The sequence below is a fragment of the Meriones unguiculatus genome, chromosome 15, assembly GCF_030254825.1.
Source record: "Meriones unguiculatus strain TT.TT164.6M chromosome 15, Bangor_MerUng_6.1, whole genome shotgun sequence".
Taxonomy (NCBI): Eukaryota; Metazoa; Chordata; class Mammalia; order Rodentia; family Muridae; genus Meriones; species Meriones unguiculatus.
The window spans coordinates 50,443-65,737 of NC_083362.1; the positions used below are offsets into that span (position 1 = coordinate 50,443).

The following is a 15,295-nucleotide window of genomic DNA, read 5'->3' on the forward strand; positions in this document are numbered from 1 at the left end:
GATGCTTACTCTGATTGGCTGCATCTGAGTAACCCGGAAGTGATCGCGCTTCGGGGCTCTGTGGTGCTTGCGGTTGGAGTCTGAGGCGGAGAGTGCGGCGCTAGGATGAACGCCCCTCCGGCCTTCGAGTCGTTCTTGCTCTTCGAGGGTGAGAAAAAGTAAGTGGAGGCCGGCTGAGGCGGGGACGGTTGTATAGGAGCCCGCTGGCCGTTAGCTTCGGCGGAGCGTCGTGCTGCTCCTGCCTGGAGGGAACCGAAGCGGGCTTTGCCTGGAGCATTCTATTCTGCTCCATGCGTGTTTTCCTGACTTCAGGCGCTGGCGAGTGCATGCGTTTTGCAGTGGGAAAACTGAGGCTCGAGGACACTGAGTCACTTGGCTATTAGGGCAGTAGGCTCATGATGGCAGCTGTGAAAAGACAGACACAGCTAGCACACTCTTCAGCAGACTGAGGATTTCCCATAGATTTTTAGGGACTGAGGCCACACCTGGGGTCGTGGCTTCCACCCTAAAAAATAACTTCAGGACTAACCAGTTTAGTCGTGAAGCACGATTACTGGTGTTTATTAAAACTATTTTAATATGGGCTTAAGCATGAGGGTTCAGAGAAAGAGGCGCTAAAAAAGTGAGACACACCCAGGTTGGGTGCATGTGCATTCAGAGCGTATGGGAAAGTAAAATGTAGACTTCTCCAAGAGAGAGTAAGCATCTAATTGTCTTTGTTTTGGTTTTTGGAGGCAGGGTTTCTCTATGTAGGAACCCTGGCTGTCTTGGAACTCACTTTGTAGAACAGGCTGGCCTCAAACTCAGAAATCCACTTGTCTTTAATTCCCGAGTGCTGAGATTAGAGGCGGGAGCCGCTGGCTCTGGCTGCATGTAATTGTCTTAATGGTAGGCAGATGCACTCTTTTGGTGACAAGTTATGTCTCAAAAGGCTGCTAAGAAACTCTAACCCTTTCCTGTATTCCCCCCTTCTTGGAAATCAGCTTGGGCTAATGTGAGATCCTATCTCAAAAAAAAAAAAAAAAGAGGTAGATCTCTGTGGTAGATTGCTTACCTAGCATGCACAAGGCTCATTTCATCTATCAATCGGTCACAGTCAATAATGAAGTTCTTCAAGGGATTCTCCGAGTTTGTTCAGTGTGTAGTATACACTGCAGACCCATAACTGACACTTCTCATTCCCATGAGACTTCTATGCAGGATTTTGTGTTTGACCTTTGATAGCTCCTTCAGCCTCCCTTGAGAGTATGTTCTCAGATGAGGGGCCTGTTGTTGCCCCACTGGCAAGAGCATTTGGCCGTGTCTGAAAATATATCTGTCCTAATGGGGCTTCTGTGGCATCTAGTGGGTAGAGGCAAGGGATGTTGTTAACGACCCTTGGTCAGAAAAGGGAAATTGGGTCTAAAATGTCCAGGTACCAGGCTGGCAAGATGGCTCAAGTACAGGCATCCACAGAAAAGCCTGATGACCTAAGTTCAATATCCAGGATCAGTATGGGAGAAGGAAGAGAACTGACAATTTACAAGTTGTCCTGATTTCTCTCACCACACAGGCATGGACAAAGTAAATATTTGTGTACTGAGAAGTTCTGCTTTGATAAAAAGGAGCATCCTTAGCCAGACGGTGGATTTTACTCCACCTTTAATCCCAGAACTTGAGGCAGAAGCAGGTAGATCTCCAAGTTGGAGGCTAGCCTGGTCTACAGAGATAGTTCCCGGACAGTCAGGGTTACACAGAGAAATTGTCTCAAAAAACAAAAAATTGTTTAGTAGGTGTTCCCTCATGTAAAGATGCCCCATGGGGTAGAAGTGGTTTCTTGTTTGGCTTTTTTCTTTGTGGTGCTGAGGATTGACCCTAGGCTTTGCCCCTTTGCCCCATGCTAACTAGTGCTTTATCACCAAGCTACACTCCAGCTCTTTTTTTCCCTCACTTTTTTACAATTTTTGGCAGGCTGGGAGATGGCTCAGTGGGCAAGATATTTGTTGAGGACTTTTGGTGTGGATCCCCAGAACCTGTGTCAAAACTGCTGGGTGTCTGCTTCCAGTGTTCCTCTGGGGACGTGAAGACAGGAGGATCAGCTAGCATGGTGCATCCATTGGCAAATGAGACCCTACCTTAAGCAAAGGGAAAGATAAGGGTGACAGCTGAGGTTTTTCTCTGCTCTCCTGCCTCAGCCTCCCACATTGCTGGGATTACCAGTCTGTGCTACCAGACAGGCCTAACTCGTTTGAACGGGGGTAGTGATAGAGATGAAGCCTGGAGCCTTATACTTGTGAGTTCAGTAGTCAACCATTGAACTATACCAGACCTCTCAAAAGGATCGTATACGGGTGAGCAGACTGAAAACGATTTCCAAAGGCTGGACCAGTAGCTCAGTGGTAGAGGGCTTTGCTTAGCATGCTTGAAACCCTATGTTCAGTACAGCTGGGGATAGCAGAGCTTACAGAAAGATAGGAGTTGGACTTGCCTTGATTGTTGGGGGCATTAGGGGCTAAGTGCCTCCTAAGGTTTTGGTTTTGTTTTCTCAAGTCAGGGTTTCTCTATGTAGCTGGCTGTCCTGGAACTCACTCGGTAGACCCAGCTGGCCTCAAATTCAGAGATCCACTTGCCTCTGCCTCCCAGGAGTTGGGAAAAAGGTGTGCGCCACCATGTCCAGTTGGTTCTTGTAGGTAAGAATTTAGTCACGCTTGTTTAAAGCTACTGTTCAGTGCATATGTCGAAAGGGCTGGGTGCCTTACTTTACAAGGTAGTACAAACAGCCCAAATGCCTTTCCAGTGATATCTGACCACAGAGGGGGTATTCTGACCCTCAGGGCACATGGCTTGGATGTGGGCTTGGGAGAACAGTCACCCTCAGCTGTTGCCTCCTTCTCTTTCTAGAATCACCATTAACAAGGACACTAAGGTGCCCAATGCTTGCTTGTTCACCATCAACAAAGAAGACCACACTCTAGGGAACATCATTAAATCGTAAGTCCCAGGCCAGAGGCCCTCTGGGGTATCACTGGGCTCTATAGGCTGAGCATGCGTCCTATGACAGCATCTTCCTGTCTCTCCTCAGCCTACTCTCAGTTCAGGTTCTTTCCCCCAACCTGGCAATTACTGGTCTGGTCACACAAGGCTTGTTTCTATGCTGACTTTTTGATGCCTGGTCTTAAGTAAGGTTAGCTGGCCTCAGGTTCCCTATGTAACAGAGGACGCCCTGATCAGGGACTCCTGATACTTCTCACCTCTACCTTCCAAGTGCTGAGATTCCAGGTATGTGTGCTGGCTGGTTTATGCAGTCTAAGCTATGCAGAGAGCCCCAGCAATTGCCTCTTGGCCAAGATCCACTCAGGGAGCTCCAGCAAAGTGGGATTTCATTTTAACAGGCATCAAGAGGGCAGCAGGTGCTGGGTATTATGGAACACACCCATGATTCCTGTACTTGAGAGGCAGAGGCTCTTGTGAGTTCAAAGCCAGTCTGGTCTACATAGTGAGCTCCAGGATAGCCAAGAGCTACAGAGACCCTGTCTCAAACAAAACCAAAAACCAGCAGGACCATCCCCCTCACCTGACCCCAACCCCCTACATTTGATGGAAACCTGTGATGCCTGGAACTTTTCTTTAGCCTCCAACTTTTTTCTGAATCAGGGTTTCTCTGTATGCCCTGGCCCTGGCCTTGAACTCAGAGATCCACCTGCCTCTGCCCTCTGAGTGCTGGAATTAAAGGCGTTTGCTGCCACTACCCAACTAGCCTCCAACTTATAAAAAATTACTTGCTTTTTGTCCCTGGGTGTGAGTACTGGTGTTCTCTGAGATATTGAATTCCCTGGAGTTGGAGTTAGAGATGTCTCCCATATGAGCTGGGTGCTGGAAATTGAACTTGGGTCCTCTGCAAGAGCAGTATATGATTTTTTTTGGGGGGGGGGGTGGTTTCAAGACAGAGCTTCTTTGTATAGCCTTGGCTGTCCTGGACTCACTTTGTAGACCAGCCTAGCCTCAAACTCAGTGAGGCAACTGCCTCTGCCTCCCAAGTGCTGGGATTAAAGGCACACGCCACCACACCTGGCTGTAGTACATGACCTTTATGAAATCTTTTATCAGAGTTTGGCCTCTGTATGTCTACCATGTGTGCCTGTTACCAGGAAGGTCAGAAGGCACTAGATCTCCCAGGCTGAAGTGTGGGTGCTCTTAACTGCTAAGCCACTTCTCCAGTCCAACCTGCAGCTTAAAAGAAAAAAAAAAAAAGTATATATTGTATGAGTGTGTCTGAGCAAGCCGAGAGAGGTTGTTGAATCCCCAGGGCTGGAGTTAAAGCCAGGTGTGATCCTCCTGACTCTACAGGAGCAATAGGTGCTCCACCATTGTGCTGTTTCTCCAGCCCAACCAGCAGCTCGTGCGTATATGGCATGGACACCTGTGTACCATATGGTGTCTTAGATGCCTTAGGAGAGTATTGGATCTGCTGGGACTGGAGTTAGATGTGAGCTGCCCATTATGTGCAGTACATGTGCATGGGTACTGGGAATTAAAGCCAGGGCCTCTTGAAAAGCAGTCAGTATCCCAGCTCCCATCTATAGCTCTTCAGGTATGTGGTAGGGGCCAGTAGGAGCACATGACCGTAGGCTCTGGACCTCTCTCAGCTGTGGAAAAGGGCTGAATATAAGCCAGCCACCTGGGGACTGAGAGAGCCTGGCCCTCCTCTTCTCACCATACCTGCCTCCTGTACCTAGAGATGGGGTCTTGAATGTTCTGGCTTAGGTATAGCCTGCAGCCACTTAAGAGGTTCTCAACTTCTGTGATGAAGGATGCCATCATAACAGGGTTTCTGTATGGTTTTGAGTCCCTTTAACTTGATTTCCCTGTCCCTCTAGTGTTGGGAGGGAACCTCAAGCCTCATGCATGCTAGGCAACTATTCTACCACTGAGCTACATCCCCAGCCCTCTTGACTTTTTAGGATAGCTTCACTTGCCTAGGTTGGCCTTGACCTTACAGTCCTCCTGAGGAGCTGAGGTGAAGGCCTGCCTTATTCAGGGTGAGGGGATACTTTGGTTAGTAAGTCTGCCAGGTCTGACCGACCTCACAGTGAACCCTCCATTTCTCAGCCAGCTCCTGAAGGACCCACAGGTGCTGTTTGCCGGCTACAAAGTCCCTCACCCCTTGGAGCACAAGATCATCATCCGTGTACAGACCACCCCAGACTACAGCCCTCAGGAGGCCTTCACCAATGCCATCACAGACCTCATCAGTGAGCTCTCCCTTCTGGAGGAACGATTCCGGGTGAGGAACTGGGGTGGGCTTGGGGGCTGCTGCGGCTGTGTGCTACATGATTCAGTAGTAGAGCTGCCCCAATACACCTAGAATCCCTAGTGAGGGTTGGGGCATAGCTTAGTGGTTCAATGTTTGCCCAGCTCAATCAAGGCCTTGAGTACCATCCCCAGCACCAAAAACAGAAAACAAACACCCCGAAACAACAAAACACCAAAAATCTCTGCCTTTGCCACTGGCTACTCTGGTTCATAAGGCCCCTGAGATTCGGGGCTTTTGTCTAGTAGCAGTTCATCCCAGGGTAGGAGTCACAGTTCTTGGCCAGGAACCCTCAGTGTGAGATATCACCCTGCTGGGTATCCCACTTGGCTCCATCCCCAAACCTCAGCAAGCAGGTGCCACAGAGCAGGATGGGTGAAGCCGGCTGAGGCACTCTGACACCTCTGCTAATTGGCCTGCTTTCTGTATTCTCGGGAGTGCTGCATTTGGGGGGACTGCAGCACCAGGTTCTTGGTGCCTTACAAGCTGGAGATGCTGGGTCATTCCATTGTCCTCACTGCCTTTGTCCTTCCTCTTCAGGTGGCCATCAAGGACAAGCAAGAAGGGATTGAGTAGCTAAGTGAAACCCTGCTTAATGGCTGTAAGGCTGGTGCATGTGTCCTCAGGGCCCTTCTTAGTATCTTCGATGAGGACAGCTACTTTAAGCTCTCTGTAGCTGCACACTGGACACAGCCCCATTCTGCACATAGACTGTTACTTTCCTAATAAAGTATAGCAGGAGCCTGTGCAGCATGTAGGCTATCAGACTTGATGACCTGTCACAGAGACCCAAACCACAGGCTGGGCAGAGCCTGGGGCTGCCTGTCAAGGTAGGAACCCCTGTGGGGATTGCGTGACTGTACTCATTTTCCACTGGCCTCTAGTCCACAATGGAATTTAATAAAAATACTCATTGGTACAAATACCTCTACCACTAGCCCCAATAAGCCATGTCCTGGTACGCTGCCCTGTGCAAACTAGCAGCACTTCCAGATGGACACGATGTTGGAATCCGTCAGAGCAGTGAGGTAGGTAAAGGCTGAATTGGCCACTACTGTGTTTACCATGGTCTTGGTCACTGGTTGGCCCAATGCTATTGGCTGAGGCCACTTCAGGATCTGAGGAGGGAAAAGAAGGCGCTAGGCTCCTGCAACCCAGAGATGCCAGGCAGGATCTGTAGGATGCCCACATGGCAACAGTACCTGTGTTGGGGCCTGCAGAGTTGTTGCCAGTGGAGATGGCTGCTTCAGTAGGTGTTCAACGTCATAGATCCACACACTGCCTTCCTCATCCCCACACATCACCAGGTTTTTGTCTACCAGGACAAATGGGAGCCTAAGATGGAGATGGGGAGAGGGGGTGGGTGGGAAGCGGGTGGGGTGGAATGGGCAGGCTCACCGGGACAGGTGCTGAGTGAGAAGTATGCCAAATTGGTAGTTGACCACTGCAGCCGGGCCAGGATGACCACAGGCAGCACAGACTGGCTGCCCCGCCCTGCCCATGTCTGGCTCCAGCTCCACAGATAGATGATGCCCTGTCCACTCCCTTTGGAAGCTGCAGAGGAGATAAGGGCCCAGGCCTGCTGTCACCACAACTTCCATGTTCCCCAACAGGGGCCTCAGCACCCTTAGAGCTAGGCCCAAGCCCAGGGTGTCCCAGCTGGACTAACTCACCCACCACATCTTCATTCACAAATGCCAGCCCATCCACTCTCTGTCCCGACACCTTGGAATCCTCAGAGAAGACGAAGTCCACCTCGCATGCCCTGCAGAAGACCCTAGCCTTACCCATGTGGTGGTTCTGCTTAGGGCTGGGTTTTCAGCCCAGAGAGCTTTGTCCTAAGTGGGGAGGGGGACATCTACTGGGTACATGGGTGGAGTCACAGGATGGGAGAACTGGGTCAGGAAGGGCTGGTCTAGGATTGACAGCTAGAAGGTGCTTTCAGTGCCTCTCCCTCCCAGGACCAAGGACAGAACAGCTGTAGAAAGGGAGGGATTCACTGGTTGTTGGCTATTCAGACCAATGCAAGCTTTCCTTGTACTGACTTTATAAACTAAGGCACAAGAAAGTGTCTGCCAGTCCAATGCCCTAGACTTCCCTGACAGCCATTAAATAACAGCTGCTTTCTAACGGCTGTAGATGCCTTCTGGCCCCTCAAGGCAGTAAGTGGTCATGTCCTGACCTACAAGGAAAAGAAAATCCCGGCAATCCCTGAGCTTGCCCCAAAGAACAGACCATATCCCTTGCCATCCTGGGAAGCTCCACCCCCAAGAACCTATAGAACACCATCGCTCAGTTCTCTGCTGCCTCTGGCCTGAGCAGAGGCAACCCTCCTGGGTTTCCCCCCTCCCAATAAATCTGTTATGTGAAGTTTTCTGTGTGGTTTGACTTTGTGGTGTTCCTTGGCTCCTGTCTGCCAGGATACCTTTCAGAGCAGAGCTGTAACCCTTGCATTGGGAAAACTCCCCACAGCTGGAGCAGGGGGCAAGCAGATTCCCCTCAGGCTTTCCCTCCTGGCTCTCTCAATAAAGGACAGTTTTAATATTCAAATCCCACCTCTGCTCATAGGCTTCTGTGACAGGCAGCACAAACCAAATTCTGCTGATACCACTGCCTATGAGCCTCAATGCTCAGAAACATTTCCACCTGCTGAGCAAAAGTGGTTTCCTTAGCTTTCCCCAGTGGTGCCCTCACACTGCTGTCCTCTCTGGCAGCTTCAGACTCTCTGCAGAAGTCCCCTGTCACCACTGCTGGCCTGTTGCAGGGGGTCTGATTATTGCACAGAGAAAGCCTACTCATTAGCAAAATTTATAAATGGATGCCAGATGCAGTTTGGGTGTGTCTCTGAATCACTCCATAGATGGCAATGCTAAGGAATGGAAAGTTCCTATTTTAAGGTAAATTGCTTTATGACCCAAGACAAACTCAGCCAGGTGGCCCTGAGCTGCCCCACCTTAAAGGTGAAATGGTGCTGTCCCTATTGACTTGGCTTGCAACCCAGCACCAGTGACAGTGACAATGGTTCAGCCTGCCCAGAATGTAAGGGAAGAGCTAGAGGATTCTTTGATAGCAACTGGACATTTTCAAGCTCTTTTCTGGCTTGGAAGAGCCCCCCGTGGAAGTAGCTCCAGATAAGAGAGAGGGATTTTCTTCATGGGCTTGCACAGAGAAGCAGCTGGCGTGGCACAGGTAAAAACCCAGTATTCCAAAAAAGTGATTTAAGGAGCCCTCATAGGTTTGGAGTAAGGTAAGACTCAAGAGTAAGGTTGAGACTGGGTAAAGGACAGAGATTTCTTTAGAGCTAGCATTTTAGCTGTAGAATCAGGCTTGTGAATGTGTAATTTATATACCTCACCAAGCTAGCAGGTTTTTACCTTAGTTTACACCTTCTGTGCCTTGTGTTTACTAAAGGTATAAATATGAACTCCTGTTGTTCTAAGCCTCTCAAGAGCTGAGGGAACAGGCATGCGCCATTGTACCTAGTTTATGTGGTGCTTAAGAGTGTCGTGTGTGCTCAGTCAGCTAGACTGAGCTACAGCCCCAGCCCTCATGTTTAATGCCATGTTCCCCCACCCGAGGACAGGAGCCCCAAGCTGAAGGTCTCAGGGTTTTTCACACAGACCGATGAGCCACAAAGGCACATCACCAAAGCTTCTTCCCTGAGCAAATCCTATCTACACTACCTGCGTTGAGCCCTGGGATAGAAATCACCGGTCTTTCCCACAACTGTGGACATCATGCTAGGGTGGATGTGAGTGACAGGCCCAGGGCTCGGGTGGATAATTGCAGTGTGGTGTTTAAAGAGAATAGACCATGAACACGGCTTCTGGGGCAACAGCCCATCAATCAGCACTGTGGTGTGCCCAGGGCCCATGTGCACCCAGCTGTGGAGCCCAGCTTTCCAGGCATCCACAGCATCCTCACCTCTGTTTCTGGGGCTGGTCTAGCCGCACATTCCAGCAGCAGCAGCCTCCCTCACAGCCAGCCAGCAGGAAGTCATCCGGGCAGGAGGGGACAGGGCAGAGGCGCAAGGGCACAGAAGTGCAGTTGAGCATGAGGAGCTGGCTGCCAACATGTGTGAAAACCATGAGCTGTGGCCCATGGAACTCACCCTCAGGAGTCCGCCCCTCTCCAGGCCAGTCCATAGCCTCACCTCGCCTGGAACTTATATTCCTGGTTGGGTACCCCAATGTCCCAGAGGATGATCCGTTTGTCGTAGGAGGCAGCTGAGGAGGGGATGGAGAAAGAGAGAGGTATCCCTGAGAAGATCCTGGTCCCTCTTGCAGGTTAAGACTGTGGGTCCTTCAACCAGCTTATCAGAGGCAGGAAAGGCAGACCATGGCTAGGACAAGAACTCATGGGCCCACAATCCCCAGTCCTGCCTGAACCCAGTGTGCACAGCTTCATAGCCATCTCTGTAGCACATCTGTCACCTTCGTTGGGTTCACCATATCCAAGGGGCAGTATTAGCTCCCCTGGTCCCAGACAGAGAAACAGAGGAGCCTGAGTTGCCAGGAAACTTCAAGGCCCCATAGCACGGTAGAAATAAACCTGAAATGGAAATCTTGGTCGGACAAGAAGCTACCTCACTTCCAACCAATGCCATCTGGGCCCAGCATCCTGAGCCCTACCACCCCCAAAAAGAGAACCAAGGCTACCACAGCAAGAAAGACTATACTGCTGGGAAAGCCCAGAGGCGAGGGTCTTACTGAAGAGGTGAGTCTCATGGGTGGGGCTGAAGCAGAGGGTGGCGATGGCCTTCTTATGAGCCCGGATAACACTGCAGCAAAAGCCTGCACGCACGTGGAGCAGCCGGACCATTCCCCGAAGGCCTGCAGCTGCCAGCATGTTCCAGCGCTTCTTGTGGCCTGCCTGGGTGGCCACCATCAGGGCGGTCCAGGCCACCGAGAAGAACTCCTGAGGAGGGTGGGAGGAAGGAAACAGTCATGAGCAGGGAACAAGCAACAACCTGCTTGGAGGGCTAGCCTGGGGTAGTGAGGCACAACAACAACACAGAGCTCCCAGGAGAGCTGTGGGTGGCTGAACACTGTTAAACAGCACCTGAGGACTCAGAGGCAAAGTCCTCTTATTGGGCCTGAGACGCTGGGTTCCATCCCCACCAAGATAACTAACTTCACAGGAAACAGCGTAGCATGGACCTCCACCCTCGGGGCTCTTACGCCAGAACCCAGCAGTCTTGGGGGCCCTGGCACTCACCTCGCCTGGTACCTTGTATTTATGGAGTACGAGGCCTGTCTGGCAGTCTATCACGCAAACAGTCTCTCCGCCACATGTGGCCACCGTCTGGGATGTGGCCCCTGAGTGCCCTGTTTTATGGGATCAGCCACATAAAAAAAAATTTTTTTTTTAAAGTTCCTGCCTACTGTCCTTCCTGGCCTCCATGCTACTTAATTTAATTTTATTTTTTTATTGTTATTTTTATTTTTTTGAAGCACATGGCCTCACACATGACAGCCAAGTCCTCTACCACTATACTAAATCCATGGCCTTTTTACCTTAGAAAAAAATTAGTGGCTATATACATGTGTCATGGGGGTACACATAAGTGCAGGTACCCACAGAGGACGGAGGAGGCATCAAGTCCCCTAGAGCTGGTATTACTGGCAGTTGAAGGCCACCCTTGGGAGATGCCGCTACAAGAGCACCAACCATTCTTATCCAGTGAGCCAGCTCTCCATCCCTTCCTATCTTGAGATCAACTCATTGAATTTCCCAGGTATCTTAAATCTCTTGTCTCCTGCTGAGCACCACTGTGTGACCCAAGCCTCCCCCTACCCATTAGCCAAGCACGCACCCTCTTCCCTGGCCGGCTCAAAGGCACAGGCCCACAGCTGGGTCTCCAGGTCCTTAGGGCTGTTGTTTCTGCTATGACACTGCAGGAAGTGCAGGGGTTCCAGGTGCAGGGCAGCCTGTGGGGGCACAGGTGGTCATGGGTGCCCCTTGGCCTGCCTCCTCTGGCATACTCCCCCTGCCACCTGGAGAGCTTACCTGGTCTCCACCAGAGTCCCTAGGTCTGCCCTCTGTCTGGGCTGGGAGGGAGGCACGCACTCGCTTGGTGGAAGGAAGGCTGAATGGAACGTTATCTGGCCGTTTTGAGGCCGTTCTGGCCTGTAGAAGATAGGGGGCTTTTAACCTTGTGACCATGCCCCAGGGGTTTCCTCCCCTGGCTACAGGTTGAACTTATAGCCTCTCAAAGGCTAGAAAGCAAGAACTGAGCCATAGGGGGAACCTATTCTGTGTTAAGGCTGGACATTAAAAATGTTCTCCAAAGGTTAAAAGGCTGGGTCAGCAGCCTATGGGGCTACTCAGGAGTATAATGTAGATGAAGGGACTTGGGTCACTGGATAGGCACCCTTTTGAAGGGGACATTGGAACATGGCACTTTGCTCTTTGGCTACCACAAGATTCACAGCCCAACCCATATGAGGCCACAATACATACAGCCTTGGAGCCAAGCAGCTATGGACTGAAATCTTAACCAAAACAAGCCTTTCCTCCTTGTTAGTTGATTACTTCAGGTATTTTGTTCACAGCAAGGGAAGTCTAACATACCTGGACATGAGCTGAGTTCCTATAGAGGACCCTCTGTGTTCTAGTACAAAATGGCGCAGGGCCACATGGGAACACACTCACCCTGAGCTTGGAGGCAGCTGCAGCCCGTGGAGGCTCCTTTGGTATGTCCGACTCCTGCACCTGGGCCCCACCTGAGGCTACCAGTTCCTCAGCGATCATCCGCACCTGGTGAAGGCCAAGCCATCGGCAGGTTGAGCACTCTCTGGTGACCTTAGGCTCTCCCCAAACACCTGGTCCCATGGAGCTTGTGCCTCTCAAGGTAGGAAAGGGACTCCCCAGGCACTAGGGCTACCATCCCTGAGCCATCCCACTGACCAATCCTTCAGAGCCAGGGACGTCTCCGGGACAACGGAGTGCCAGGGGAACCAACCCCTTAGCCCAACCCCCATGACATACCCGCCACTGGGTGAACTCCCTGAGAGACTCAGGGCCATAACACACATCCCTGACTGCAGACTTTGTGAAGGCAGCTCCCTCTTCAGGGCTGGAGGTGGCTAGGAACTTCTCCCAGTGAGCTGTGACCTGGCATAAAAGGGACCAGATTCAGGCCCAGCCCAGCCTGGTCTCCTGGCCATATACAACACCTCTGCCCTATATCCTCCTGCCCACAAAGTGTATTGACTATACCACCTTCTGGAAGCTTCTGGAAGCATAACCTCTTATTCTGCTGCTAGCATAAACTACAGTCATATGACTTGAAACCAGCCTGGATCAACTGGGCACGGTAGTAATCCCAACACTTGGAAGGCAAAGGTAAGAGAGTCATCTGGGCTATAATGAGAAAGACCCTGTCTCAAAAGATGGCTCACTGCTGGGCACTGGTGGCATACACCTTTAGTCCCAGTGCTCGGGAGGCAGAGGCAGGTAAATCTCTGTGAGTTCAAGGCCAGAGCAAGTTCCAGGACAGCCAAGGCTAGACAGAGACACCCTGCCTCAAGAAAACAAAAACAAAAAGCAAAAAAGGCTCACTGCAGAGTACTAGCCTTCCTGGTATCCGGCTGTGCCCACTGGATACACCTTGGAAACTGGGTCTCCAAACAAAGGAAGAAAAAAAAAGCAGACTCAACACACCAGACTTGAGGCTGTCTGGGCAAGGATCTCTGTTACATGCCTCTGAAAATTCACTTCTATACTCAATACCCACTTGATATGACCAAGGACCCCCACCCCCACCCCACTCCCGCCCCCATCAACTTTCCATCATGCTCACCCTGTTGGTCAGCTCCCGATCTATGTTCTCCACCTGTGAGCAGGTGGAGGCTGTGTCCTTGCCATTGACCTTACGTAGTTTGGGCAGGAGATAGGAGATTTTCAGGTTGTCACTGACCTAAAGGATGGAGGGATATTCAGGCAGAGTGTGGTAGGGATGTTTCGAGTTTGATGCCAGTCTGCGACAGTGAGTTGGAGACTGGTCTGGGTTACAAGGCAAGACTCTGTCTCCAACAAGCAAAACAACAAAAAACCAGAGTGGGTATGTAGCTCAGTTAGCAGATTGCTTGCTTAGCATGCACAAAGCCTTGAGTTTGATCTACAGTACTGCATAAACCTGGCCTGGTGGATCATAGCCAAAACTCAGGAGGTCAAAGACAGGAGGACCAGAAGATCAAAGCCATCCATGGCTCCATAACTGATCTGAAACTAGCCTGTACTATATGAGACCCTGACTCAAAACAAAACAAAACCCAAAAGAAGTAGCAAAGGTTGAGTCTGCCCATACAGTCCTGGTCCTAAGTGTCTGGGCTGGTGGAACCTCCCTCTCACCGTCAGGAAGGGGTTGCCTTCTAGATTGAGCTCCTCAAGTTCTGCGAACTGGTGCAAGGCGGTGACATCCCCCAGCTGGTTGTTGGTGCAGCGAAGGACTCGCAGATGGGGTAGGCCCAGGTTGGCAGGCAGCGTCTCCAGCAAGTTGTTTGAGAGGTCAAGTTCCTTCAGCCTCTTCAGGCGCCCCAGGAGATTGGGATCCAAATGCTTTGAGAGCAGCTCCAGCCCGGACAGACTGGGGTGAGGGCAGAGATGAGCAGAGTTCAGGGGTCTGGGCAGACCCTTCCCCCTCATCATCCATCTGCCCAGATGGGATTTCACCAAGAAAGTTCTTGTGCAAGCACGGACCTATTTTGTTTTAACTGGGATAGCCTAAACTATGGAGACTAGGCTGGCCTCAGAACTCAAGAGATCAATCCACAATTGCGTAGTCCAGGAAAAATCTGAACTTACTCTCTGGCCTCTACCTCCAAGTGCAGGGATGACAGGCATGTACTACCACTCAGGTGGTTCAGGTGGTGGTAGGGATGAATCTATGGAGACTCAGGCTTTGTGCATATCCTGTAAGCATTGTACCAACTAAGCTCCACCAGCAGTTCCTGACTCACCACTTTCTAAACTACACTTGTATTCATTATAGAGTGTCTATGTATCTGTGTGTGGTATGTGTGTATGGATTGGCACGGTCTAAAGTGTGGGTAAGGAGGTCAGGTTTATAGGAAGCTGGTTTTCTCCTTCCATTATCTGGGTCCAAGGGATTGAACTCAGGCTTGGCGACAGACATCATTAGCTATAAAACCATTTCTCTGGCCCGACTCCCCTCCCTTAAAGAATCTTTTGTTGCTGGGCATGGTGACACAGCCTTTAATCCCAGGACTTGAGAGGCAGAGGCAGGCGGATTACTGTGAGCTTGAGGTCAGCCTGGTCTTCAAGGCCAGTTCCAGGACAACCAGGGCTGTAACACAGAGAAACCCTGTCTCAAAAAACCAACAAGAAAAAGAAAGTAGCCCAGGCTAGCTCTAAACGCATGCCGTTAGTCTTTCGCGAGGGGGTGGGGGTGGGGTTCTCGAGTACTAGATACTTTAACGACTTTAGAACCTAAGGCTTCCAATTTTCTTCTTGTTTTTACTCGTTCCTGCAGGCTCCTTACATGTTACCCAGGATTCCTCAATATTCCAGTGAGTGCTCAACAAACAGTCTTTGGACCCTCCGCAGGGTTAAGGACGCTCGCTCCAGCTCCACTTGACTCCGGGCTGGGGCTGCCAATATCTCCCGCATCTCCATTTGGCGCCAGATAGAAGCTCCATAGGGACCCGACTCCCGGATAACAGAATAACCCGTTTAGGAGATGGGTAGGGAGGGGTCTGAGCATTGCACCCCGCCCACCAAAGGACCCGGGCGGGGGAAAAAACTCCACGCCCCGGATCCACTTCAAATCCGCCTGCTCTTACTTCAGACTCTGAATCTTCCCCAGCCTGTTGGTCTTGGGTCGCCCACGTTGCAGAAGCAGTTGCGGCGTGAGAGGAGCCATGGGTGGCCGCGCACTCATCCGAAGCCGCGCCTCCACGAAGTCTGGTCACCAAGGCCGGCTGCCGCGGATCCCAGGAGTGGCACACAGCAAACGCTCTGAGAGTCCGCGGCGACCGGAAG

General features: G+C 51.2%; 2 protein-coding genes across 4 annotated transcripts; one reads left to right on the forward strand and one right to left on the reverse strand.

Moving 5' to 3' along the window:
- Positions 1-6,213, forward strand: Polr2j (RNA polymerase II subunit J). Of its 2 annotated transcripts, XM_021651500.2 has the most exons (4): positions 1-158; positions 2,881-2,970; positions 5,089-5,263; positions 5,831-6,213. In XM_021651500.2, the coding sequence occupies exons 1-4, from the start codon at positions 106-108 to the stop codon at positions 5,864-5,866; spliced, it is 354 nt and encodes a 117-aa protein (XP_021507175.1). In that variant the 5' UTR covers positions 1-105; the 3' UTR covers positions 5,867-6,213. The 2 variants fall into 2 exon arrangements, with proteins under 2 accessions (XP_021507175.1, XP_060223876.1); XM_060367893.1 differs by lacking the exon at positions 2,881-2,970 and having other exon boundaries at positions 17-158.
- Positions 6,170-15,237, reverse strand: Lrwd1 (leucine rich repeats and WD repeat domain containing 1). 2 transcript variants are annotated; one of them, XM_021651497.2, is made up of 15 exons: positions 15,097-15,237; positions 13,646-13,880; positions 13,095-13,211; positions 12,281-12,406; positions 11,945-12,049; positions 11,300-11,419; positions 11,106-11,220; positions 10,508-10,617; positions 10,000-10,207; positions 9,444-9,516; positions 9,215-9,355; positions 6,964-7,055; positions 6,689-6,844; positions 6,493-6,605; positions 6,170-6,408 (listed from the first exon to the last, which is right to left on the reverse strand). In XM_021651497.2, the coding sequence occupies exons 1-15, from the start codon at positions 15,192-15,194 to the stop codon at positions 6,268-6,270; spliced, it is 1,950 nt and encodes a 649-aa protein (XP_021507172.1). In that variant the 5' UTR covers positions 15,195-15,237; the 3' UTR covers positions 6,170-6,267. The 2 variants fall into 2 exon arrangements, with proteins under 2 accessions (XP_021507172.1, XP_060223873.1); XM_060367890.1 differs by lacking the exons at positions 6,689-6,844; positions 6,964-7,055 and having other exon boundaries at positions 6,493-6,625.
- Positions 15,238-15,295: the final 58 nt, after the last annotated feature.

Bases quoted from the DNA above. Each gene is read 5' to 3' on its own strand.
- Lrwd1 (XM_021651497.2), bottom strand. From the start codon at position 15,194: ATGAGTGCGCGGCCACCCATGGCTCCTCTCACGCCGCAACTGCTTCTG. The intron at 10,618-11,105 runs GTGCGTGCTTGG...CCCATAAAACAG, and splicing joins TGAGCCGGCCAGGGAAGAGG to GGCACTCAGGGGCCACATCC. The intron at 10,208-10,507 runs GTGAGTGCCAGG...CACCCTCCTCAG, and splicing joins AATACAAGGTACCAGGCGAG to GAGTTCTTCTCGGTGGCCTG.
- Polr2j (XM_021651500.2), top strand. From the start codon at position 106: ATGAACGCCCCTCCGGCCTTCGAGTCGTTCTTGCTCTTCGAGGGTGAG. The intron at 2,971-5,088 runs GTAAGTCCCAGG...TCCATTTCTCAG, and splicing joins CTAGGGAACATCATTAAATC to CCAGCTCCTGAAGGACCCAC. The intron at 5,264-5,830 runs GTGAGGAACTGG...CTTCCTCTTCAG, and splicing joins TTCTGGAGGAACGATTCCGG to GTGGCCATCAAGGACAAGCA.